The 26,366-nt window shown below is 40.9% G+C and overlaps 2 protein-coding genes across 3 annotated transcripts in view; both read right to left on the bottom strand.

The window, feature by feature from the left end:
• Nucleotides 1–11,661: 11,661 nt before the first annotated feature.
• ca4a (carbonic anhydrase 4a) lies at nucleotides 11,662–19,800 on the bottom strand. The gene is made up of 8 exons (XM_085797409.1): nucleotides 19,722–19,800; nucleotides 16,027–16,071; nucleotides 15,076–15,240; nucleotides 14,838–14,983; nucleotides 14,042–14,134; nucleotides 13,871–13,937; nucleotides 13,617–13,780; nucleotides 11,662–13,524 (listed from the first exon to the last, which is right to left on the bottom strand). Exons 1-8 carry the CDS (start codon nucleotides 19,783–19,785, stop codon nucleotides 13,345–13,347), a joined length of 924 nt encoding a protein of 307 aa, XP_085653535.1. The 5' UTR covers nucleotides 19,786–19,800; the 3' UTR covers nucleotides 11,662–13,344.
• A 2,869-nt stretch (nucleotides 19,801–22,669) lies between these two features.
• Nucleotides 22,670–26,366, bottom strand: part of mtmr4 (myotubularin related protein 4) — a 30,861-nt gene continuing 27,164 nt past the window's right edge. For both annotated transcript variants that reach the window (XM_085797408.1, XM_085797407.1), the window contains one exon: nucleotides 22,670–24,924. In XM_085797408.1, the coding sequence (XP_085653534.1) occupies nucleotides 24,747–24,924 (178 nt within the window). In that variant the 3' untranslated portion in view covers nucleotides 22,670–24,746. The remainder of the gene's footprint in view (nucleotides 24,925–26,366) is intronic.

Below are 26,366 nucleotides of genomic sequence, written 5' to 3'. Positions count from 1 at the left end.
AGTATAGTACAACAGGTTAAAATGACTTTATTCTCCTAAAACTATGACTCTATTCTCGAAGTCTGTGAAAACATTTTTTCTCAATGTGGCCCTAATACTGCATCGTTCATGTGTCCTTAGGAGAAGAGAAGAGGACCCTAGTTACAGGGAAACTGGGAACCTCACACACAGACACACACACACACACACATGTTTATATATAGTCCTTTACCTGACTAAAAGGTGAATGACTGTTATTTATGAATTTTACATGTAGTTTTCCCTGTGTTTGTCCTGGTGTGGCCCCCGTGTGTGTGCACGTGCATACAGTACAGTGGAGAATGTGCAGAAGACTGAAAACCTCTGGATGGATGCAGCAGGATGAGAAGTTCAGCACCTGAATAAGTCATAGAAACACACACTCTGTATATCCTTTTATAGCCTCTTTCATATATAAATATATATATATATTCTGTTTTTTTGTGTGTAAACTACATGAGAAGCAGGATGAACAAAGTGATCCTACTGTATCAGGATGGAGCAGTGAAGTAAAGCCGAGCTGCTCTCTGAGTGTTTCTCCTCTAAAATCACTGCTTTTTAATCTTCCAGCAGAAGCGTTTCCTGCCCACCCCCCACCCCCCTCATATGAAGATGTATATCACATAGCGACTGTTTTACACCAGTAACTTACGCTTGAGGCCTCTGTGTCTTATTGCGTTTGTGTGATCTGAGAAATCCTTCCCAATCAACAGCCACGCAGCTATCTGATGCTGACAAAAGTTGTCATCTGCACACTATCAGCCAGGGCAGAATGAGGACACCCACTTGCAGCTGATCACACAGGCAAACAAACAAATGCGGCTTGGGGTATATGTGGAAGGGGTGGGGTGGTAGATAAAATGAAACGCAGAGAGGAGCTTCACCCTGTGGGGGTTCCCGCAGAATCCTTTGAAAAGTTCTCATTCCCAATCAGCACAAAGTCAGCAGAAGCGAGGGGAAAGTGAAGCCCCCTGTCCCCTTCAGGGCCGCAAGGGAAAAAAAAAAGGTTTGCATGAACTTAGAGCGGACATCTGAGAAGGCTCACAGTGTCCCAAGCTGGACGGCAGAAGAACTAACTGCCAAGAGCCTGAGTGTGCATGTTTGATACGAGGTGATAACGCCATTTGATATGTTATAATAATAGCATCATGTGTGCCTGGTTAAAAACATAATGAGTGACAGTGTCATATTCCAGCCCTGCAGGACACAATCCACCACAGCACGTGCCAGCTAATTTGCCAACTGCATTGATTGGATTCTTGCATACATAGCCTACATGCAGCACTGCTCTGTGTCTCTCTGTGTGTGTTTTTGATTGACTTGGCCACAGGAACAATCAGTAATGCTACCCTCTAAATCCTGCCGATGCGTTCCCTTTGAAACCAGAGTGCTTGTCTAATTCAGCGTAAAATTGAAGAAGTTGAATATGATCTGCGCCTATGGGCCGTGGTGGCACACAGAAGCTCCTGAACCTCATTTGTCTGTCCGATGAGGAAGCTGTTTCTTGTTTTAATGGATCGGCATCACGGCACTCATGACGACCTGCTGAAAGCCCGCTAACAGGAAGAAAAAGAGGTGGAAGTCTTTGATATTTCCTCTTTCCTTCCTCTGCTGTAAAGGCGTCAGACGTGAGTCGGACCAGTGTGCACTTTTGGCAGCCGCCGAGCTACTAAGCAACGCTATGGCTCCTTTGGGAAAGGTGGTGAGGTGGTGTAACAATATATGGAAGATATTTCCTCAGCTTCTGGAAAGGTCAGAGGAGAGGAATGACCTGCAGCCGGCGGTTCATTACAGCCTGAGGACAGCGTGGAGGAGCAGAGGAAGAAGAAAGACATTTGTTAACATGACAGAAGTCTGGCAGCTTGAACCATATATTCCCTTTAAATCATTATCCTTAAGATTTTTTCTATCAAATGGCACTTGTTTCTGTTACAATCTTCTTGTATTTCACTTACCGTAATACATTTTATGGTTTCTATTCAGGATTCAAATGACCTGCCTACAGGGACACACAGCAAATAATACAGCATGTAATCCGGCATTACCATCACCAGTCACTCTCACTATATTATGGCTGTATTGAGTTCCTGCTGATGCTTAACCTAACACTTCCTACTGCTGCCTGTTCACGTTAAAAGGGTCTGACCTGGGAAACACTTGGTGGCTTTTATTGTGAAGAAGTTTATAAAAAAAAAAAATGCATCCACAAAACCAGATGTGGATTTACTAATTCGGGAAACTGTTGTCAGGTGTCATTAAAGCTAATTTAAATTTGTGAATGCAGTTTAAGAGAGTAGCCTATTTGTTAAACCTGGCAGAAAATTATCCTGAATTGTCATGGTTTTTGTTTCTTGCTTCCTGTTTTACTTTGAAGTTTAGTTTAGTGTCCTGTCTTCCTGTGTTCTCCCCCTGTGACAACCTGATGTGTCTCACCTGTGTCTCATTTCTCCCTCATGTTGCCTATTTAACCTGTGTTTTACCATTATCCTGTGTTGGTTGGTCTGTGTCGATGCCCTGTGTTCCTGAGTTTTTGTGTTCCTGTATAGCCTACCATACCATGAGTTTAACAAAACCTTTTTGTTTCACCTTATCAGTTTTTTGTTTTGGTGTCCACTTCTCTTGTTACCCTGACATGAATAAAAATACACTTTTGAATTTAATTTTTTTTTTGTTCACAGCATCTCCAACAATATTTTATTTTAAAAAAAGGAAAAATATTTTCTTTTAGTATCTAAATAAATTGTATTGTATATTTTGTCATATTCATTAACTCCCACCATTGTCATCATCAACCTTTATTTAATGGGGCAGAAATTGCTGAGAAACATTCTTATTTAACAGATCTTTGCTGATATTACAAAACAAAACAAAACAAGTAGCAAGTAAAATCAATTACTGGCCTGTTATTGATTAATAGTGATTATCACCTCATTGAATATTTTCACACAGGATCAAAATATTTGGATGCCCAACACGACCAACTTAGAAAGTATCGTTGCCCGCCATAATTGCCTCTTTTTTTTCTTCTTTCCATAGTCTTATTTTCCAGGTGGAGTCAGTGGAAAAATATTTTGGGACTAAGAAAACAATAATGAAAAGAACAAAGACACAAACAAAAACTGGAAGCTAAGAGTTCCTCCCTTATAAATTGAGCCTGATTAATTAATTTCATACAAAACCTCTAGAGGACCAGTGTGTCGTGACATGACTCAGACCTCCAAAACACAATCCCCTGTGACGCAGGTCTGTTGGACGCTCTTCTATCCTGTCTTTGACTCATTTCAGAAGTTATCCACAGTTCATTGAGCAACACAATAACAAACAATGACATGTGATGAAATCATGACATGACAAAAAAAACGTGTAACTCATACAAACTTTCATACCAGCTGAACTTATTGTATTGGGAAATTTCACTTCTCTCGAATAGCTGATGGAGATTGAAGTTAGCAGCTAATGTTAGAAGAAAGATATGCAGACTGTGATAATGGAAGCTAGACTCAGATGTTTTTGTCAGGAGATGCTGAAGACTGACAGACTGAAAGATCATGAATTTTGTAATTCAAATTGTGCATACATGTGTGTAAATAGGCAGTTTGCTATCATGTTAGTTTTGATATAAGGTGATAGACTATTATGTGGGTTGACAGATAAGTCAGTTCACTGTCTGGCCCCCAAATACATTTAAAGTTCATTCAATAGTAAGATCTGCATTTTCGAAATGTAATATTTAGGGATAGTACATGATAACTCTTTCTTTTCACCGGTATGGATAACAATAGCTTCCTGTTTCTCATATCCGATGCCGATACCAATTACGATAACATTTTTAATAGTTTATATACACACTTGAAGTTAAGAAAGGCTAAGATGTAGTGAGTAAAGATGAATTTAACATTATAGCTCTGCCTCTGACTGAACACAACAATATAACTGACATCACAACTGTAATCACAACACAAACAAGAACGTTTATGACTCCTCAAAAATCAACATATTGTTATTGTTTCAAATTAACTTAGGGGGCAAAGGGGCTAATTAAATTGGCACTAGTAATATAATTATCAAGCTTATCTGCGTATTTGCCAATAATTATTGACCAATAAATATCAGCCAATATCGGGCCAATAGTTTTGTGTATCACCAGTAACATTTCTAAAACTTAAATGTCAGTGTCATTCATTAATGTCAGTTTCAGTTGCAAACAGAGGAATATGTCTGGATGAGCAGATGTGCCAGTTGTGTTAGCATTAGCATATTTGTTGTTGTTGTTGTTTTTCTTTGAGGTAATGTAGGAGATTATTTTTGGATTATTCTGTTATATGTATTTAAGTGATATTATGTATGGGTTATTGAAGTTTCTAATGGTATATTTGTGTTTATGTTTTGTATGTTGTCATTATTTTGAGTCTGATGTAGAGGATATCCTGTATCAGATATATTTTCATTAAATTTCATTAAAATTATCAGATCATACCTGCAACATACAGGCATACACACATGTCAAGAGCCTGAACAGATTGATTATGTATGTGTAAAGTGGCACACAATGTAAAAACAAAGACGAAAATAGCTCACAGATATGTTGTAGACTGAAGCACCACGTATCTGTTTCTTATAGGTCTTGTTACTGGATGGTACATGATGTTGTTAACCAGTGACTTATTCTCTGTTGTCCTGCAGGAGGCTGTTAGCTGGGTTGAGTGTCCTGTTTGCTTTGTAAAGGTAGTTTCAGAATAAATCCACCTGAAGTCCTGCACGTATACATAAAATTAATATTCACATAGGTTTGGACTGAGCAGAGCTCTGCACAGAAAAGTCCAAGGACATTTCCGTCTCCTGTCTCCTTGTCCTCCATCCTGCAGTTGTCCTTCTGTCTGCACATGGTAGCTGTCTGTGTCTCCTTCCTTCAAAAATATAAATATTGCTTCTTGAAAGGAACAGAGTTTTTTTTTTTTGCCTCTGCATCAAACACTTGTTTGATGATGGACCGAAACATGTCCCTTTTTAGCCTCTTTTTTTCCCCCCACTGTGGCTTTATTTGCATTCAAAAAGCAGCCGAGCTCTGTGTTTGGGGGAGAGAGAGGGAGAGTGGAGGGTGTGAGGCAGAGTGCCAGGATTGGCTGCTGGGTAGGAGGTGGGTGGCGGGAATAGGAGAGAGGGAGGGTAGAGTGTCGTGATGTACCAGCAGGCAGCAGCTCCTCTGTTGTCGTTTTGACTGGTCAGAGTGACTCATGAAATTCAATTTCACAAATGTAAATTGAGAAAGTCTCTCACCCCCTCATGGCGCCCGGGTAAACAAGGCGTTCCACCGGCGGGGACACAAATCATGGCGCAATACCAGAGGGGTGGAGTTAATTGTCTTCACAGTCAAATAGGTGCGTAATCAAACACCCTCATGAGTGGATTTGGGAATTCGATTGGTAGCTATTGTTTGGGTTCCAGTCAAATATCCTGTCCAGAAACTGTGCTTTGGACAGGATACGCAACCTCTCTGGCCCCTGGCACATTTTTGGGAATCCATTGGAATAAGTCATAGAAGAGAGCGTAAACGGGATCAGATGTGAAAACAGGTTAATGTGTGTGATCACAATTCGGATTTCACAGCAGTTCTTCAGAAATCCATCTACCTAAGACTTTCGAGTAGCCAATCTAAAGCCTCTCATCAGTTTTCACTTTTTTACAAGACCCCTCACCCCGTGCTCTTGTCTGTGCCCTGAGAACAATGCTGCTGGTGGTCGAAAATAGAACGACTTCGCCGCGTTTTCCTCTGGCTCTTTGTTAGCACTGGTACTTAAGGCACCTTTGTTTCTGTTAGAGGGGGACCGTGTGTGTCACTCCGGCCTGAGCCTTCTTCCTGTTGATTGACGCCACCTTCTCAGTCTAAGTCTGCGCTCAGGTCACGATGGAGCGTCATGTCCACAACAAAAGTGTCCGTGATATCATCTCCCAGGGGACAGATATTCGACAGTTTGTCCCCGTTAGAGGCAAATTTACACAGATAAGATTAGCTTCAGGTGGACTTTTCATATTTGTGTTGGGACTCTCAGACAAAGCCAGCACTTATCTCATCTTATCTCTCACTTATCTATGGGCATCTGGAAACACTTTAACTCTTTACGACCAAAACGTACCCCTTTTCAGAGCTGCACACCCTTAGAGATTTAGGCACCCTTGATCACAGACACACACAATAGTACAGTCTTATCAATATGTATATATAAACAACTATCCTGAGGGCTACGCTGGGTTACACCACTATCATGTTAGGAAATGTGTCAGCAGTGACAAAGGCGTTTTTCAAGGACAGAATTCAAGGTTTTCTCCCGACAAAAAGGTTGACTGGTGACTCTAAATTGACTGTAGGTGTGAATATGAGTGTGTGAGGATATTCTTTACTATGTTTAGGCCATTTTCACAACATAAAGACTCACATTCTGTACACTGTCTATGACAGATTTTGTCCGTGTAAAAGGGCATCTGTGTGCGTCTACATACCTCTGCAATGATGCAACTCAGCCGAAACACAATAATACTTTAGACAACCTCCATCTTTATGAATAAAGACAGGAAGAACAACAAAGAATTGTACTTGATTAATGGGAGAGGTGATCTTTTCCGGGCCGGTAATTCCTTAAAAGTTTGCGTGGGCATGTGAATATTGCTTCATAGTGGCCTAAATCACTGATTTGAACCCATTACGTACACGTTTTGTGACTTGTGAGAGGATAGGGGAATTAAAATCTCAACACCCATAAACATAACTGTGTCCACCCTGCTTTTCCTGAAATTCACCATATCTGTCAATCCATCTGAAATCCCAGACTGTGGGGTTGGTTGTATTTATATTTACCACTCAGGGGGGTTGTAAAACAACTTCTGACTCACATCCTAGACTCTAGAGCTGGCGCTTTCCTCCACATCTTTTCATACACCTTTTGCATGAACCACCATCCACGGTGGGCCGCACTAATCCAATGCTCCTGAAGGGATTGCTGTAGTTAACTTGTTGTTTCAGCTCGGCTGTCAGACCCTCTCTGCTGTACCGACTCTCATGAATCAGACTCACAGAGAACTCTGTATCCTCAAAATCACTTTTCTACACAACTTAACTGCAACAGCAAATGCATTTAATAGCCTAACTAATTAGAATTGGATTGTATTTATTTCGAACATGTAAGCAAATATAAGGCACAAGTTTGTTTGTAATAACATAAGCAAGTCATAGAAGCAGGAAGCAACAAAAACATTGAAAACAAAAGCACAATCATTATATTCTATATACATATTCAAAAAGGAGGGAGAAGAAGCAGTGGCTCTGCTTTAACTGCATCCATTACATTTTCTGTGGCTGTAAAAGGATATTGAACAAATCAGTTAAATGCTTTTTTTCCCCACCAGAGAGTCTGATCTTGCGGTGTAATATTCACTTGTCGTGACTACACCATTATAAAACTTTTTATGGCTACAGTATGTTAACACTCACAGCAGTTATTATGGTATAGCTCAACTTGGTAAAAAAAAAAAAAAACCCACTGTGACTTCAGACACAAAGTATTTAAATTCTTTTCACACTATCTTCTGCTTGTGTCGTCTAAAGCCTATAAGCACAGGACTGCAGGTCTGAATCCTGGTCTCTGCTGTGTTGTGGTGTCCCTTCTGCTCCCCCACAATACTTTGTTTGCTGTTGCACAGAGGACCAGAGTGTATAGGCAGGATGCAAACCAGCCCGGCAGATAAAGATCCCAGTTCACTGTTGGACTGTTCTGTTCATGTTGACCACGTCTGACCTCAGCTAACTGCAAGCTCGGATGTCATTGAGAGACACACTGGTGTGCTTGAGCAGGGATAACTAAATCCAATGATTACTCATTGTTCTACAAAGTGTGATTCGCTTTATTCTGTTTCTCATTATCTTTAACAAATCTGTATGTAAACTGAGGTTCAGTGCTGTGTAGATAGATACACACTGTCCACATTGATGGGACATAAGCTATGTGCTGACTGTACAAGTGTCTGTGCTGTGTGCTAGCTGGCTAACAGCTAGATTTACTGTTTTTTTATGTGCTTTTCCTTTAATAAAAGTACAAATTAACTCCTTGTGCTACTTTGACAGGAAATGAAGAAATGAATATTGGACTCTCTTCAATGCTTCCTCCAGATTCATATCCCAGCGTGAAAACAACAGCAACAGGGGGTGCGGGGTACGAGCTATCTGCTGCTACATCACCTGGAAAGAGGGGGTTATTTTCCACTGCTGCCATTATAACTGACACCTCTGTGAGTTTTATCACCGACAGCACAATGATCAGGTTAGCAGTTTTATGAATTAGATTAGAGGAGAGTCACAAATGCCTCTCGGTGACAGCTTCGGTGAGACGCAGACATCGCAGCATCCATCAACGGGCTGCGTGGGATTTATTTCAAGCTTGAGGTGCAGGAAGTGGGGACATCGCTGTAAAGGTGACTGTTTGTTTTTCCTCTTGCCCATGCACATGGACAAAGACCGGCCCAGTGACCTTTATCTCCAGCTGGCTATCTGATGGGCTTCTGTGTGCGTTTCAGGGTGGGTCACTTTCAGTAGTACGAGGATGCCTCTGGTTCTCCCAGGGAGAATGGTGCCCTTTGTCCCACAGACCCCTGGGACAGAGAGCATTTGAGGGAAGATTTGAGAGTTAGTGAGGTTGTGTGGGTGCTGTCTGTTGACTAGCAGACCAAGGTATCACTGCCAGTTTTTAAAGGGATAGTTCACCCAAAATTCAAATTTCACTCATTATCTACTCACCCTCATGTCGACTAAGGGCTGGGAGAAGTTTCAGAGTCCTCCGTGGCTTCTCGGAGTTACAGCGGGGCTCCGTGCAGCACTGCATGTCCATATGACGGTTGCAAACGGAGCTCACTTTTCTTCGTCCAAAAAGACACACCAAAAAACATCCAAATACCTCCATAGTGCTCGTCTGTAATGTCCCTCTTGTATTGAATCCCCGACATGAGAAATTGTGTGGAAGCTCCCAGTGTTGCTCTGCCAGAATCTTGCGCGATTTGCGGAGCCGTGAACTGGGTGTCAATGCAAATCGTGCGTTTTTGGTGTGTCTTTTTGGACGAAGAAAAGTGAGCCCCGTTCGCAACCGTCATATGGACATGCAGTGCTGCACGGAGCCCCGCTGTAACTCAGAGAAGGCACGGAGGACTCTGAAACTACTCCCAGCCCTTAGTCGACATGAGGGTGAGTACATAATGAGTGAAATTAGGGTAACACTTTACAATAAGGTACACAAAATTAGAGTAGTTAATAAGGAACTAATGAAGAACTAATGAGGAACTAATGAGTAGTTAGTGAGGAATTGAGGTACACAAAATTACAGTAGTTACTGAGGAACTAAGGTACACAAAATTAGAGTAGTTACTGAGGAACTACTGATTAATTAACTATTAGTTAATGGTCAGTTCTTCAGGAACCCCTGATCAAATTTCAGAGGAGTAGTTACTGAGGAACTAATGAGGAACTATTAATGATCAGTTCTTCATTAACTCATGAATCAAATTTCATAGATAATTAATCACAACTTGATGATTAGTGAACTAGTTACTTCATCAGTACAGAATCATTACTCAATAACCTGTCCAGTAGTTAACCGTTATGACCTAAAGTGACACATAATGAGTGGTTTTTCATTTCTTCATCTTCATCTTTACATTAGTAGCCTAGTTCCTTAAAAAAATCACAGACAGCAGGATTCTTGAGAAGATTTTATTCATTAATTTCAGACCACATACACATCAATATGACCATCCATGTTGCCTTCGAAATAAATATGATAGTTTGTCACATGTTTGGTAGGCTAAATGAATGTATCATGGGACTGTGTGTAAAGTACTGTATACTGATCACACCGTGGTTCACAGTAAAGTTGTTTGAGGTGCACAAAATTTAGAGTAGTTATTTACTATGAAACAAATTTGGAATGATTGAGGAACTCAATATTAGTTAATGGCGAGTTCTTCAGTAACTCCTAATCAAATTACTGAGGAACTAACTATTTATCAGCTATTTATCGGCCAGCTGATAAATGACACGTTACCTACTCATTTTGATGTCTCACTTTACCTTAAGGTACACAAAAAGGGTGACTAATGATTGATTAATAGTTAGTTCCTCAGTAACTTTATTAAGAGTTACTGAAGAACTCGCCATGAACTAATAGTGAGTACAGTGACTACGGTGAACCACGGTGTGATCAGTATACAGTAGCCTACTTTACACACAGCCCCATGATACATTCATTTAGCCTACCAAACATGTGACAAACTATCATATTTACATTAACATGGATGGTCATATTGATGTGTATGTGTTCTGAAATTAATGAATAAAATCTTCTCAAGAATCCTGCTGTCTGTGATTTTTTTTAAGGAACTACTAATGTAAAGATGAAGATGAAGAAATGAAAAACCACTCATTATGTGTCACTTTAGGTCATAAAGGTTAACTACTGGACATGTTATTGAGTAATGATTCTGTACTGATGAAGTAGCCTAACTAGTTCACTAATCATCAAGTTGTGATTAACTTTCTATGAAATTTGATCATGAGTTAATGAAGAACTGATCATTAATAGTTCCTCATTAACTACTCCTCTGAAATTTGATCAGGGGTTCCTGAAGAACTGACCATTAACTAATAGTTAGTTAATCATTAGTTCCTCAGTTACTACTCTAATTTTGTGTACCTTAGTTCCCTAACTAACTACTCATTAGTTCCTCAGTAACTACTCCTCTGAAATTTGATCAGGGGTTGCTGAAGAACTGACCATTAACTAATAGTTAATTAATCAGTAGTTCCTCAGTAACTACTCTAATTTTGTGTACCTTAATTCCTCATTAACTACTCTAATTTTGTGTACCTTATTGTAAAGTGTTACCGAAATTAGAATTTTGGGTGAACTATCCCTTTAAGCATCCACCCCTTGATCCCCAGTGCCCTCCTGATGCTTCATTGAAGAAGCAATAGAAGCTGGAGCAGGGGAATGAACAGGAGGCTTTCATTCAAGCTTTTGTGTGTACTCTTGTGCTGTCTCCCTATAAGTCTGTCAGTCACAATAAGGCTTTTGATTTCTTAATGATGGGGGAGGGTGGGCTAAAAAAAAAAAAAAGGGTGAAGGGGGATGTAAAAAAAAACTTCAAAGGGTGAAGAAGTTTTCTAAAGCACCTGCAAACTGTCTCAGAAGCAGGTGGCCTCAGACTTTTCAGTGTGTTTGTGTGACTTGTGGCTTTGATAGTGAGCTGCGGACGATACAACGTTCTCCTGTTCACTTGTGTGTGTGTGTGTAAGTGTAACTGGCCAAAAACAGCCTCTATAACATCAGGAACAAGTCAATTAGAAAAGGATTAAAGGATTGGGAGCCGTGCGTGTTCTCAGGCTCTCGGGACAGACTGAAGGGGAATCAGACAGGAAAGTGAGAGGCTCCTCTGTGTGTCTGAACCCACAGACAGACAGACAACGGAGCCAACAGGGTGTATTTTCTAATATCAGTTTCCACAGTGCAGAGATGCGGGGGCAAGACCGAGAGTGAGGCCAAACAGTGTTTTCATCGTTGGTTCAAACCACTTGAACCGAGCCCAAAGAAGCAGAGGAGACTCCCATTAAAAAGGCATGTAGGTAGTTTATTGTTCAGATGGAACACATTCTCCATATTATTTTTCAAGCATTACAACCTGACAATCTTATACACTTTTAACATCATAAGTAAACTCGATTGGTCATGAACAATTTTGATGCTTCATATATGCATTCAGCACGATATAAACTTTTGCAATACATAAATAACAATAACTGTGCGTCTCATATCAATATACACATTCAATACATAAATACATGTGTACAATGACACAGCATAGAAATATAACTTGATGCCCTATGAAACAATGGAAAATACACAGATTCCTTGCCCGATCATCACAATAAATCTCGCTGGAAAATTGCACAGATCTCTCACTAGAATACATGTTGAGTCCTCCTGGATAAATGAGTGAGAACTCAGTGGGGTGTAATTCACAGTTGATAACATTCAGTGTATCTAACACCCTGTAAATGCAAAACCATGAACACAGTCACATGTTCTCAAGACAAGCTCACTGAACTTCACAGGTCAACAAATGGGAGATGGAGTGACGTTGGCGTGTCTGTGTGTCTGTGTGTGTGTGTGTCTGTGTGAGTGTGAATTTGGCAAACCGTGTGCGTGTGTAGCTCATAGCTAATCAACATCTGGAGCATCAAGACATGCTGATCCATGCGAGTGTTTGAGATGCATGAAAATAATGATGTTGGTTTGAGAAGAGAAGTGACACTTTATGTGCTGGTAGATTTTTTTTTTTTTTTTAAAGTGTTGCTGTTTCCTCCTCGCGCTGCCGATGCTCCTTCTTCCCTGAGCCGTCACTCGCTTTATGATCCTCTATTAGCATTAGCATCTCTGAAGCTTCATCCTTTGTCTCAGGTGTCAGTATACTGTAGCCTCCGACTCCGGGAGGAGAGAGACTGCAGCTCTGGTCACAGAAGAGCATGCATACCTCCCCTCCCTTCCCCTCTCTCTCTTTTCCTCCCCCTCTTTTCCGCACCAACTGCTGATGGAGTAGCTGCGAGGGGTTCACCTGAAGGCCGCACCGTGTGGTCCTGGACTTTGATAGAAAAGCTCAAACTGCTGACTCCTTTGACCGCTGGCTTTGAAATGGAGCTTGTTTTTATGACTCAGTTCTTCTATTAATAGCCCCATGCTGTTCACATGCCCCATTGAGAACAACACATCACATGCCGGGTCGTGGGGCTGGCAGCGACGCTCAGCGCAAACCATCGGCAACTCACACTGACATTAGCAGAGACTAAATTTACCTGACATTGGACAAGGTGGATGAGGTTTAAATAATGTGTGCAATGTTTGTGTGTGTGTGTGCTGGTGTTTATTTGATAATACTGTGAAAAATTAGGGCATGTCTAAAGGGTCTAGTGATGAATTCAGCTGTCACTTTGAGTGCTTGGTTCCTGCTTTGCTTTATGGCACATTCATAATGTTGAATTAAGACCTACTTCTTCAATATGCATGCATGAATGCTGATCAAACCCTTACGGCACCTTTCGTAAGACGTTTCTGAAACGTCTTTGTCATTTGTGTCATAAGGGAGGAACACCAGGTGAGTCGTGCCTGCACTACGATGTCGTTGATCATCTTAGCAACCATGCAATGAGGAAGTAACAAACCGGGGTTCAGCTGAAGAGTGATACAGAACTTATTGTGTTCACGGACGTTGCAGTGCAGCACAGGACGCTTTGATCTAGTTGGGGCTGGAAAGTCCCAAGGTTGTGGCCAGGGCAACAGCAAGGAGGGCCGAGCTGGCCAGGATCACCGCACTTCCCGACCGGTACACCTTTCGGCCATTGAGGGGTTGGACCGGCCTGAAAGTACCCACCATTGGCTTTCCATCATGGAATTTGAGTTCAGAGAATGCCTTGAGCTGGAGGGACAAAAGATAAACACACGTGTTACAGTCCAGTTTCCTTGGCAAACCAAGGACGAAATATTGAACAAAAGCACTTTCATCCTAACCTGATCCATGCTCAGAGGGATGGGATGCTCAAATAAGGTCCAGATCACAGCCTCGGTGCAGCCTGGGGTGGTCAGAGAGCCCTCATAGCGGTAGTAGGAGGTCAGATTATGTTCAGCCGGGATCAGCTGTGTCAGGGAGATGCCCGACAGAGATGTATTGGCATCTGACGACAGAAAAGCCACATATGAAACTTTAGCAACAATATCTTGCAGCCATGTATTTTTTGTTACTTATATTGAACCTCAATACCTACTTGTAGTTTTGATTTTTGTCAGAGCCTTGATGATGGGGTCATACTTTCGGTTTGCACTATTGGATGGCTGAAAATGAAAATAAAAACATTTAATTTTCATTTAAAATTGAAGCCTGTTGTATAGTAGCACGTTTAACTTAATTCAAGCAGCAAAGAATCAAAAAATGTTACCTCATAGAAAAACCCAAGGACTGCAACACCTTGTGAGTCGCGTAGCGCTGTGGTCAAATCATTGTATTGTTGCTTCATGTGAACAATGTGCAGCTGTGGATAACACATTGCCAATGTTACAATGTGTTTTGTACAAAAAGCTGAGTCAAGTTTTCATTGTTAGCTCGACACACATAGTCAGCAGATTAAAAAAAAAGAAAAAAAAAGCACATCAATAAATTGATCAACTATTGTCTGTGTAATCAAAACCTGATACAGCTTGTTTGTCTGACTATAGAGCGCCATTGTTTTCCACACCCATGAACCACACTGTTGCACTGGTCAACATGTTTCCTCATTACAATGTATAACGTGTGCACTGTTGTTTATTTTGAGTCATTCCTTTGTAAGCTGTCCCTCTGCCATAAACACTCAATGATGTGTCAAATCCGCTGCTGAAAATAGTCCCCCCCACCACCCCACCACCCCCACCCCATACAGCACTAACTGCAGTTTGAGTAACATCAGGGCCCAGCTGTTTCAAGAAAATAACGAGTCTTTCTTTAATGAAAGCGAAAGGTTTATGTCTTCAGTGGGAGCGAGTGGGCTTGGAGCCAAGAGCCACTGTGTTATAACTGTTGGATATTATGAACAAACAAACAAGCAACACTAAGTGACGTAAATTGTTGTATAATGTTGGAAAAATATGATTTAAGCTTCCTACTTTGTGTCTACTTAATGTTAAAGTAAAAAAAAAAAAAACAGGCCCTCTTGTGATCCACATCAATATATCCCTCTTTAACAAAGGCTAAGATACCTCCATAGGGTACTGCTCCCCGTCGATGGTATGTTCGGAGCCAGGCCCTCCTTCAGTGCCCCAGTGGAGGTGGAACTGGACGGCCTTGTAGGTGTCTGGCAGTCCTCCACCTGAGACGGTGCTGAGATGAGGAACTCCAACCTGAACTGGTGGACACACATACGCCAGAGATCAAGAGTTAAAACAGCAGCTTGAAAGCCCCAGTGACTTTTACATGTTTAATAGAAAGTCCACTCACCTGAGTGGCCGTTGTTCTTGATTAGGCCTTCGAAGGTTCGCTGGTAGCTGTCGAACTGGAAAGGAGTCAGACGCTCATCTTTCAAAGTCTTCCTGGTGACCACGTTGATGGGCGACTGCTTTCTTCCTCCACAGTCGCTGTTGGCATGGGTCCACTTCTCTGGTACTGAAACAAAAACACACCAGTTGGACTGATTGCTTTCCATTGAATGTAGGTTTTAGATTGCCTTAAGGTCATGATAACACTCAAACAATTCAATAGTCATTCAAAGTTTTATCGGCAGCCAGAGATTCAAAGATGATAAGACACGATCAAATTAATTTCATAATCATAATCAGTGGTGAGAGAGCCTTGTGTCCACCTGTGACCCATCAGGGACTCATTCAGCCTCCTCAGCCTTCTACGTTTTTAGATTCCTGGGATTCCGCCACATATCAACTTTGCAATTGAATAAAGTTACTGGCAAGTTTTGAAAAAAATTGGTAGAAAAAAAAAATCACACCCGCATCAACCTGCTCATTGATTTCATATTATAAAGCTATTAAATATCTTAATATCTTAATTGTCTTAAAAGAATTGTGTTGATATGACAGTTACACAATTCGTACCACAGGGATCAGTACTAGGTCCTTTTCAGTTCTCCGTGTTTTTTTGTTTCAGCTCAGATATTTCAAAGTATATGAAGTTTCAGTTTCATGGAGTCTGAAACATTTTCTACAGTCCGTGTTCTTCTTATGTTGTGATTAGATTTGTGTAAGCCCTTATATTACTGTCTGAACAGGAGCATCCTGTCCACACTGCACTTCACTTACTGGTATCATCAGCAACACTAAACACAAGATCCGGTAAAGGAATGTGTTTAAACCAAAGACCTAAGGATTTATGTCTTTATCTTAATTATATGCACATTAGTACACTTGATAACTATTGATTTTGTCTTTTGTTACTTACCATTGCATGTATGGTCACAGGTAAACTGGGTTGGATAGCACCAATCTGAAACACAGAGAATGAAATCAATGTTGTCAGCACAATGTTTTGATTGACAAAGTACTGGCAGTCGTTCACTTCTGTAAATAGCAAATAAGGAAAAGAGCATAAACACACACTCTTGTTTATGTGACTGGACACTGTCCAGCGAGATTTTTATGTGTATTTACAAATGTACTATTTTATTAATAGTTTATTATTTTTTTCTTTACTGCAAACAGTGAATTGTTCTCCCGGTGGTTTAAGTCAACTGTTATTCCAGACCATACAAAAACGCCTAACACACAGGAACTGTCTTCCTATTCACAAAGACGCTGGTGTTTGTGCTTTATCTTTCCGTGCTATCAGAATAAACAGAGAGCCAATCTTTTGCATCGGCAAAGTCCCATTCTCACTCACATGTTTGTCAGAGGGTTTATTAATATTTCACAATTGGTTTGCATGTTTCCACCCTGTGCTCAGAGACAAATATCTGCTGCTATCTCTCAAATCAAATATTTATGAAAAACACACATACCATTGAAAAACTACGGGCTGGGTCTCCTGCTCTGTCATTAGAATTGTATGAGGACCTCTCCTGGTGTTTGTGAAGGAAGTCAGTGCTCATGGTTTCTTTGCCATGTTGGTGAGGCTTTTCCTCCTGTTCTGGCATGATAATGGGGAGTGAAAATAAACGAAGCGGGGGGCAAATATTTGCAAGGCGGTGGTGGATGGGTGGGTCTGCAGTAAACAAAATGACTTTTTTTGGGATTTGTTTGTGTTTATTTATTCATATGCTTCTGTTTCAGGATGTACATGTGTGTGTTAGAGGAACGTGAGCAAGCAGAAAAACAAAACCCAGACATCTCTAATGACAGATGCTGAAAGGATTAGGATCCCATGTCAAACCTTGCCTCACTTTGATTTGCAAAGTCACGTTCTGTCCTCAGAGCTGCAGCACTGAGACCACAGCTGAAACCATGCAGCCTTATCATAGGCACATTCAGGACACCCTGTGAGTCCTACAGACACAAGACCCAGCACTTACATCCCTTATCTGTGACAATGATATAGTATATATATCAGTCATCAGGTCATGAGTCATGACCTTGATAGAAAATGATACCTGACAAACTGCTCACATTTAAGGTTTTGATAGTGTATGCTTGTGGTGTATTGTAAATAATAGCACTTTTTAATCTAACTCCACAAAGTTTCACAGGAGGAAATATTTGAGACTACTTTTCACCCCACTACATTTATCTATCAGTTTAATTTTCCACACAAAACATGTGATCACCCTGTGTCGCTTTTTTTGTATTATAATATTGTTAAAAGTTAATTTCATCTTCCCTTCTGCACTACTATTTATAATTTCCCTTTAAAAAAACAAAACAAAAAAACAATGCTTTCACTGAAACGATAATTTCAATACAGAGCATTTATTTGTAAATGGGTATTTAATGTTAATTAGGTAAATAAGCTGCAAACTTCCTCCATCGCTTTAAGTCGGCAAAACCTTTTATTTATTTATTTTACGACTCTCAATGGCTCATTCTAGTTTCGGCCAATCAGATTTCGGTCCGCGCAGTTCTCGACCAATCGACGCCTGTCTTTGATCTTTTGTGCCGCAGCGGAGCGAATGAACAATATGGATGGATTTCTATTGAAGTGCGAGCTCCGCGAAGTGGGAAAACTGTCAAGAAGGAAACAAAAGGCAGCGAGAGGAAAACTAACAGCCTGACTATAATGCTGATCCACGCTGTTGTGTTTTGTGCACCGCTCTGCAGCTCCTCAACACTTCTCCAACTCTATAGGGAGAGTTCAAGGTCCCCAAGGAAATCAGAGAAAGTTTCGTTATTTTGGAGCTAATAACGCACACGGCGGAGATGATGACCAGGTCTCCTCCGTCTCTGCACGTTTTCTCACATGCACATTCTTGGCACGAAACTTTGCCCCCGCTGCGTGCGTCCAGCTGCGGGTCCTGCAGCTCCGCGTGCCGCAGCTGCCCCCGAGCAGGGCTGCACGAGCCCAGGTGCACGCGAGAGGAGCATCCGACTCACTGAATATACTAGAGACCCCACCTGGGTGTCACAGTGTTTTCAGTTTGTGCCTGTGTGTATTGATGCTTTTCTTGATGACTAAACAAACACTAGAAGAGACAATAACTCACCCGTGAATGTCGCACACTGATAATTAAGTGGAGGAGTGTTAATGATGTATTTTAGAGCTTTTAATTAGGCTGCATTAGAGGCGTTTAGCAGCATCGTGCCTCAGTCTGAACCGCAAACAAATGGACTGCGATCCATGCATAATTTATTCTCCTGTGTTCATTAGTCTGCTGATGATTGCATGTGTCTCTTTAAGAGCTTAATTGGACTCTGTGGGATTATTGGGTGTCGTGAAAAAATGATCATGAACCCAAATGCGTTCATACCTCATTTTAGACCCAGACGGTGGAGATGGATTTGGAACAAATGAGGGAGCGTTGGTGAAATTTCCTCTGTGCGCATTATAAGTTCACCTATATGACTAATGACCGCGCTCGCACCAAAATAGCCCTGTCGTTTGTTCAGCAGCAGTCATGGCGTCTTGCTAATTTACTCCATGACAATGTCGCGCTGCCAAACCGCGGGGCTCTGAATGTGAAATTAACGCCTCGGAATCAGCCGCTGTGAGTTTGGAGACATTGGCGCTGCGCAGCCTGACGCGTCTCTCTGCGGCAGCGAGGACGCGAACGTCTGTCATTGGCTCAGTGCGGAGCTCGAGCAGGTGCGAAGAGAGAGAGGGAGGGACTGTGGGGAGTGGAGGAGGAGGAGTGGGGGGTTCTGAGGGGGAGTCTCAGCTCGATGTGGTCCGCCTGCTTCAGTCGGTACTGGCTCAGCTGATACAGGATCACCGTGCCCTTACGCAGGGAGCAGGGAGCAGGACGCGGGATGAGCTCCGTCGGACAGAGGCAGCGGAGCCTCGGAGCCTCATCATCCTCAGTGGTGATGGACAGGGCAGGTGGAGAGATCCACGGGGGCGGTTTTTTGGCGCGTGGGGAGCCTCGCTTCCATCTGTGGCTCATCAGTGGCTCCGTCATTCATCCTCCCTCAGCCTTTCGCTCTATTTTTGGGATTTCTACCTTTTTTTTCCCCTTTCCTTTCCTTTTTTTTTTTTTTTTTAGATTCCTGGGATTCCGCCACATATGAACTTTCTAATTGAATAAAGTGACCGGCAGGGTTGGAAGAAAGAAAATTGGTAGAAAAAAAAGAAGAAAAAAAAAATCCTGCCCGCATCAACCCGCTCATTGTCAAGCTCTCTGATGCTTCGATTGATTTCATATTATAGAGCAATTCAATTAGTTATCAATTTTTTGTTATTATGTAAAATCACCATAGATTTTGATCAGAAAAAAGAAATGTAAGAGAGATAAGAGAATGATAGAAAAGATAGACTGAAATATTTTTCTTTTCTTTAAAAGAAAATTATAATATTTGTATATTGATATTAAAAAAGAAAGCACCATATCCAATTGATTATCCAAATTTTCCCATAATATCTGCAGTCTATATTTTGGACATGGTATTTAATCTATACAAATAAACATAAAGCCATATTTTTATAATGATAATAATAATTATAATAATTATGAACTATTTTCCAGAAGCCTAATGAATGAAAATCACTCTCACCTCCTGCTCCTGTGCACACGGTCCAGAGGGATGCCAGGAGGACGGGCAGGATCAGCGGCTGCATCTTGGAGCGTTTCTGTCTCGACCGAGTGAAGCAACACAACACAATGACTTGTTTTTTTCCCAATGTGGTCGCATTCTTGCAGGGGGTCTTATACTTATCTATCAGCATACCCCAGGAAAGAAAGAGTGGCCCCTCCCCCTTCGGGCATCGCCTCCAATAAAGCTTTCCACTGATAAGAGCTCCAAGGGGAGGAGGAGGTGGAAGAAGAGGAGGAGGTGGAGGAGGAGGAGGAGGGGGAGGGAGGAGGGGGCCCCTACATCAATGGGCTCCTGGTGAGAAGGAGCCAAACCTAATGCAATCATTACTATCATGGTGTCGATAGGCGATCACTTCCTGGTGACGTGAGAGGAACTCAGGAGAAATCAGTGTGGAGTGAATGATCAATGCGGGAGGCTGATGGCTCCACAGGTGATGCAGCTACGGTGGCCCCCAGGGGGTTAAAGAGAGAGGGAATATTATAGGATGAGTGGCCCCGAGCCTGAGAAAAATCATCTGATTCTCTCACTGCACATATAAGGTTAGAAAAATAAAATCATTGAATTCCACAGTCAGTCCCAAATGAATCAGTCTGTTCCCGCTCTTCACTCGAGTTATTTGCTAAACGACGAGAAATATGTTTTTATTGCTCCATCATTTAATCAAATGGAATTATTTTATATGTGCATCGTTTTTGTCGAATTATTAACTGTTAAGTGGCATCGATTGAAACATTAATGAGCTCAAACTATCCAAGTAGCCTGCTCATTATACAGAGCAGCCCTGCAGTTAATGTTATTAATATTCAATTAGGTCATAATGATTGATTGATTAATGACTAAGTGGTGATGAAATGTTTCAGTTGGTGAATGTGGAGCTCATCATGAAATCATGTAGTTTAAAGTTTAACAGTGATCATTAGATTAATCATTACAGATTAATCTGAGATAACGCACCAAACTTATGTTTTATTCTGAAAAGTAACTACAACTGTAAAGGAATGCAGTAAAATAAATAAATAAATAGAATAAAAAAAATCAAAGTAACATCATGAAGAACTATAAATGCAAGTAAAAGTAAAATAAAAAATATTCTTATGTAGGATGCCTGAGTAAATTTACTTATACACATTTCTTTAAAAGTATTAATAATACATATTTGGTGTTTAAAATAAGGTTTTGTAGGTTTTAACATGACATTCACGCACAGAGAGCAAGTGTATGTGTGTATGTGTGTGTGAGAGAGAGGGAGAGGGAGGGAGAGATATCAGGTGAAATTTTTAATAAGGTTTATTTTCCAGTCTAGTTCACCTTGTCGAGAAAACCTGTCCAGTCAGTGCAAAGCTTTGCAAAAAAAAAGGGTGAAAAAAAAGGAAAAACAAATCCCACAATCTCTCCTGAACTTTTCCACAGAAAAGTTGGAGCAGGTGGAGGCCTAGAATACTCTGGGTCTGAATTATTGATCATGCTGAGTGAGTAGTACAGTGAGGGGACACTGGCAGGAGGAGGTTTTCCTAAATACATGAACTAGCTTGCATTGCTCTTCTTGAAGAATTTTTGAAAGAAAGTATGAAAAAAACTGAACAGCTGCTGCTGGTGGTTTGTTAACATATTATCTTCATATAAACTTATGTGCATGGGTGTGTGTGGCGTAACAATGTGAGTTACACTTCCACCCCTCTATTATTTTCCTACATCATTGTCACCTTTAGCACAATTCTCGGACAGGATATAACTGTCGATTGATATTACGAGTAGGAACTTTACTCATTCTTTACCAAAGATCATTTAGAGATGAAGTGATTCATAACAATGGAAATATGCAACACCCCTTTTGATATGACTGGCTCATGTTGAAGCACTGCCCTGTGTTTTGCTGATGGGAAAGCTCCATCTGGTGGACAAATTGGAAATGGAAATTCATGTGTTTCTCCCTGGCTGGAACATGTAGATGGAGCCTTAATGTTGAAACCTTGCATTGTATGTATTGGAAAAACCTTATTTAAAACCATTAACAATTGCAAATTAAAAAAAATTAATGAAATGAAAAGGTGTAACAAATTCTAAACAATAAAAAAAGCATGGTTTACAATCTTGCATTGGTCAGTGGTCAGTCTTTCTGTAGGCTACTGATGTACAGACGCTCTATGCTGATTGGCTGTTGTTCATCTTTAAAGCACTCCTAGGCAAGTGTCTAGATGTCTCCTCATTTTATCTCCCGTGTGCCCATCACTACGCTCTCATCATAACAAATAGTTTCTGCTGGAGGTGCCTCACTCTCAAACAGACCTTGGCAAATCTGCCTTTTCCTTTGCTGCTGCACACTCCTTGAGCATGTTGCAAAGTACCTTAAATTGGTTTCTCCATCATCCTTTAACCTATTTAAGCACCTAGTTAGTGAATTTTGTGAATTGTCATGTTCCTGTCTTGACTTGACTGATTAACTGTTATTTATGCAGTTGTATGCAGGCCCCATTGAAAATGAGGGTCTCCCACAATGGGCCCCAAGTTTTAAATAAAGGGTTAACTAAAATTAATGCTAAGGTGAACTGTGGCAGGTTTCTCCAGTGGATCATTTTTAGATGAGAATGATTCTGGATTTAATTTTAGGGCCTTTATATGCAAATTAAATTAAACACACTCACCTCTGCTGGTGGTTTAGTCAATCACTGAAGTTTATTTTAACCTCTGTCTGTTCAGCTTGTCAATCTTTGCTCTGGTCTTCATCCATCATTCTTCACATCATTTACACTCGGCTGTGTTATCGGTTCATTTCTACATAGACCATCTTCTTCTGATTTATTGAGCTTTACGTTCTGGTTTCTAATCTTCTCACTGTGGACATGAAGAGATGAGTCAAAATAAATAAATAAAAAACATATACGTATATGCAGACAAGGAAACAGGTCCATGATATAATCTTTTATTTTAACCCATGGGATTTAACTTTTACAGTGCATTTCTTTACAACAATTATTCATTAAGTGACAGGTTTTAGCCACCACTACAGATCAGATAACTATGTATGTTACATTTCTGAGCTCCTCTTAACAGATTCTGACTTCATGAACACCTTGTGAAAAAAAATCCCAAATATTAGATGAAGGAATCCAGACAGGTTAAAGGATCAGTGTGCAGGGTTCAGTGAGATCTACTGAAATGATTTGTAATGTGATTTCATTAGTGTATAATCACCTGAAACTAGGAATCATCAGGTTTTCATTTAGCTTCCAATGAGCCCCTCATATCTTCATATGGAGCGGGTCCTCTTCCACAGGCCCTGGTCATGTTGTAGCGCCGTGTTTCTACAGTAGCCCAGAGTGGACAAACCAAATGTCTGGCTGTAGAAAGGGCCACTTTGATACACTTTTATGAGTTTTCCTTTGGAGAGGGAGGGGGATTCAGTTGGTTGCAATCTGCACCCTTGTTTTCTAGATGGCACTAAATCCTACACGCTGGTCTTTTAACTAATTCAGTGACGTCCGATCATCCACTGAAAATGGTTAGCCTCATTATCAAACTGAACCATTAGTTAATCTTTAGTTGTCTCAGTGTTATTAAGCAGCTAACTATCTGTACCATTAAAACATACAGAGAGGTGGCCAATTAGAAACCTGCTGCCATCCATAAGAAAGAAAAAAGGCTTTAAAAAGAGACAAAAACAAAATATGGCACTATTGTCTCAAGGAACAACCAGTAGACACAAACACATATTTAAAGGGGACTGTTGCCAACCCCCCCTGAACAGAACGAGAAACTCTGAGCACTTTGTTCAGTCTTCTCTCAAGCAGTCTCTACTGCCAGTTAGCAAATCTGAGAGGTCGTCGTCGTCAGTCAGATGGACATCAAGCTTTAAGTGGACATTAAGCCATTCATTCTCAAGCATCTCAGCAGAAAAAAAAACCTTGAGGACATTCCCTCTTTATCACATCACAGAAATCCAACAGTACCTTCAATTGACTTCTTCTTCACATCGGAAGATGAAGACATCACAGAAATGTGCAGTCTTCCAGCATCGCCACCTTCTCTTTCCTCTTGACATGTCAAACACACATCCCACAAACACAAACAACGCGCAGCATTGCATCTTTCTACTCATCTATCTCCGTCTCTGTCTCTGTCTGTCCGTCTGTGCACATCCCCCCAGAACGTCTAATGTTGCAACATAGCTATACTGGAGAAAAGCATTGATAAAGACAGAACCACATTGACTGTGCATATACATAATTTTGAAAACACATTGCAGCAATGAACACATATACAACCCACCAAATGCACAAGAACATAAACTCGATCCAGTTACCCATTACGTATTACATTCAGGCTCTAAGAAAAAAGATGCGATGGCAGAGTAAACAGCAGATTTCTCCCTTTTGCTCAAGTTTGGTCTCAGTTTCCCTCAAATACACAACAGCTAGTAGTGCACAAAATAAGAATACAAAATTAGACTTTTAAATACTGTAGCAGCAATTCCTTTCTTTTGAAGTTGAAAGCCTCCAATAGTACAGGTAAAGGCTTTGGAGTTCCTGACACGTGGAAGGGTGAGCGATTGTCCTCTGAAGTGCGAGACAGTGTCTGTAAGGAGGGTGCAGGTGTTTGGTACTAAAGGTAGGTGGACAGGTTGGATGTGTCTCGAACAGGGCACCGCTAGCTGAGCCGTGTGGAGGCAGCAGGACGCCGCGGCGCTCCGGGCTGAAAGAGTCTTTGAGCAGAAGGGGGTTTGTTCTGAAGGAAAACCTCCCCCTGCCGAGTCGACACGCCTCCATCAAGACTTCCCCTTCCCTCTTCGCCACCACCCCTCAGACAGTCTCACAGTGCAAAGCGAGCCTCCCAAAGTGTAACAATTCCTCCTCACATTCACACCCCCAACCCCGCGGCCGAAGCCACAGCGGGCTGGGGTTTTACAACGCGGGCGCTCGGCTCCAAATCCGTCCAAAAACGAGCAGGACAGAGAGCCGAGGCGGGCCAAGCTACGCGACGCTGCTCTCAGCTGGAGGCTGTGGCGATGGCCTTCTTGAGCTGCTGGCTGCGGATCTCGCGGGTGCGGGACTCCAGGAGCAGGTCGTGGCAGGTGTTGCAGACCAGCACCGGGTCGTACAGCTGCTGGTCTGGGATGGGCAGCTTCAGATGACAACAGTCTTTACAGAAGACATTGCCACAGTTCCTGAACACAAGAAGAAGATCAATTTTTAAGTCAGATGATGGAAGATCTGGTGAATCCCAGAGGGAATTAATATACTGTATGTAATATCAAACAGAATTATCTCTTATATGTTTTGGATGTGTATCATATAACTTTATTAAAATATTGGTAACACTTTACTTGACGCCTATCTCTATAACACATTATAACCATACTTATAATGAGGTATAACGCAGTTATAACACTGTATAACTATAGTTATAAACACTCATAAATGATCATAATATTTTATAACAATAAGCATAACACACTATAAAGCATTTTATCATGACTTATAAGGTCAGGTATTATAATACGTTATAATTGTTAGTAATAGTACCTCACTGACAATGCCCACATTTACAATGCATTATAAATATAGTTATAATCTGTTATAATTGGCTTATAAACGTGTATAACTATCATTATAAACACTCATAAATCACACAAGACTTTATAACAATAAGCATAACACATTATAGAGCATTATAACTCTATTATAATACTAAGACCTTATAAGCCATTATAAAATGCTCTATGATGTCTTATGCTTATTGTTATAAATCCTTATGATAATTAATGAGTGTTTATAATGAGTTATACATGTTTATAAGCCAATTATAACTATATTTATAATGCATTATCGATGTGGGCATTGTCAATGCAAATTTTTAACTGATTCAGATCAAAGAGTTTTTACTGATTAGATTTCCTTTTGTTACCATTTAAAAATCAATCAGATATTTCTTATGAATGTCAATAAAAATGTCTCAGGTGATTCTTACATAAACAGATTTAATACATTTCAAAACTATGATGTTTGGTAAACGAATTGAATGCAACATGCACTCTCGATTTTCTTTATTTTCTGGATCGTTACAGACAGTAATAGTGATTGTTGAATTTTGTCCATCCTCTGCGGAGTGGCGCTCTGTCTGTGGACGTTCCTTCCTTTTTCTAATTTGGGACAACTCAGTCTCAGTTTCTCGGCGGAGCATATAAATAGCTCCCTGGCTAACCGAGGGCCTTTGATGCTGAAACCATGGGCTGAAACCAAAGCTTGGTTTATTGCTTTGAAAAAACAAAGCCAAGTGAGTATTTGAGTTGCAGGCTGCCTCTCCGGTATCAAGGGGAAAGGGAGGAGGAAAGAGGAACAATACAGACCCCATGCTGTTGTTATTAATTTATCCTCCAATAAATTTGAATCTACTGAGAAACCGGACAATGAGGAGGGACTTAAGTTAAGATGTGATTATTGCTACTGTGCTGGTTCAACGTTTCACATATTGTTGTTAAAGGATCAGATTTTTGACCTATTGGCTAGAAAAAGAAAATGATAAATGATGATTTGCGGTCGTGGTAACTTGTGATGCCACTATAATTTAAAATTTTAAAGTGTCTATAAGCAAATGCAAGAAATAATC

Source organism: Trachurus japonicus, chromosome 14, assembly GCF_045865225.1.
Source record: "Trachurus japonicus isolate A0001 chromosome 14, Traja_1.0".
NCBI lineage: Eukaryota > Metazoa > Chordata > Actinopteri > Carangiformes > Carangidae > Trachurus > Trachurus japonicus.
The sequence above is the reverse complement of the archived record's forward strand: the minus strand, read 5'-3'. Positions and strand labels throughout refer to the sequence as shown.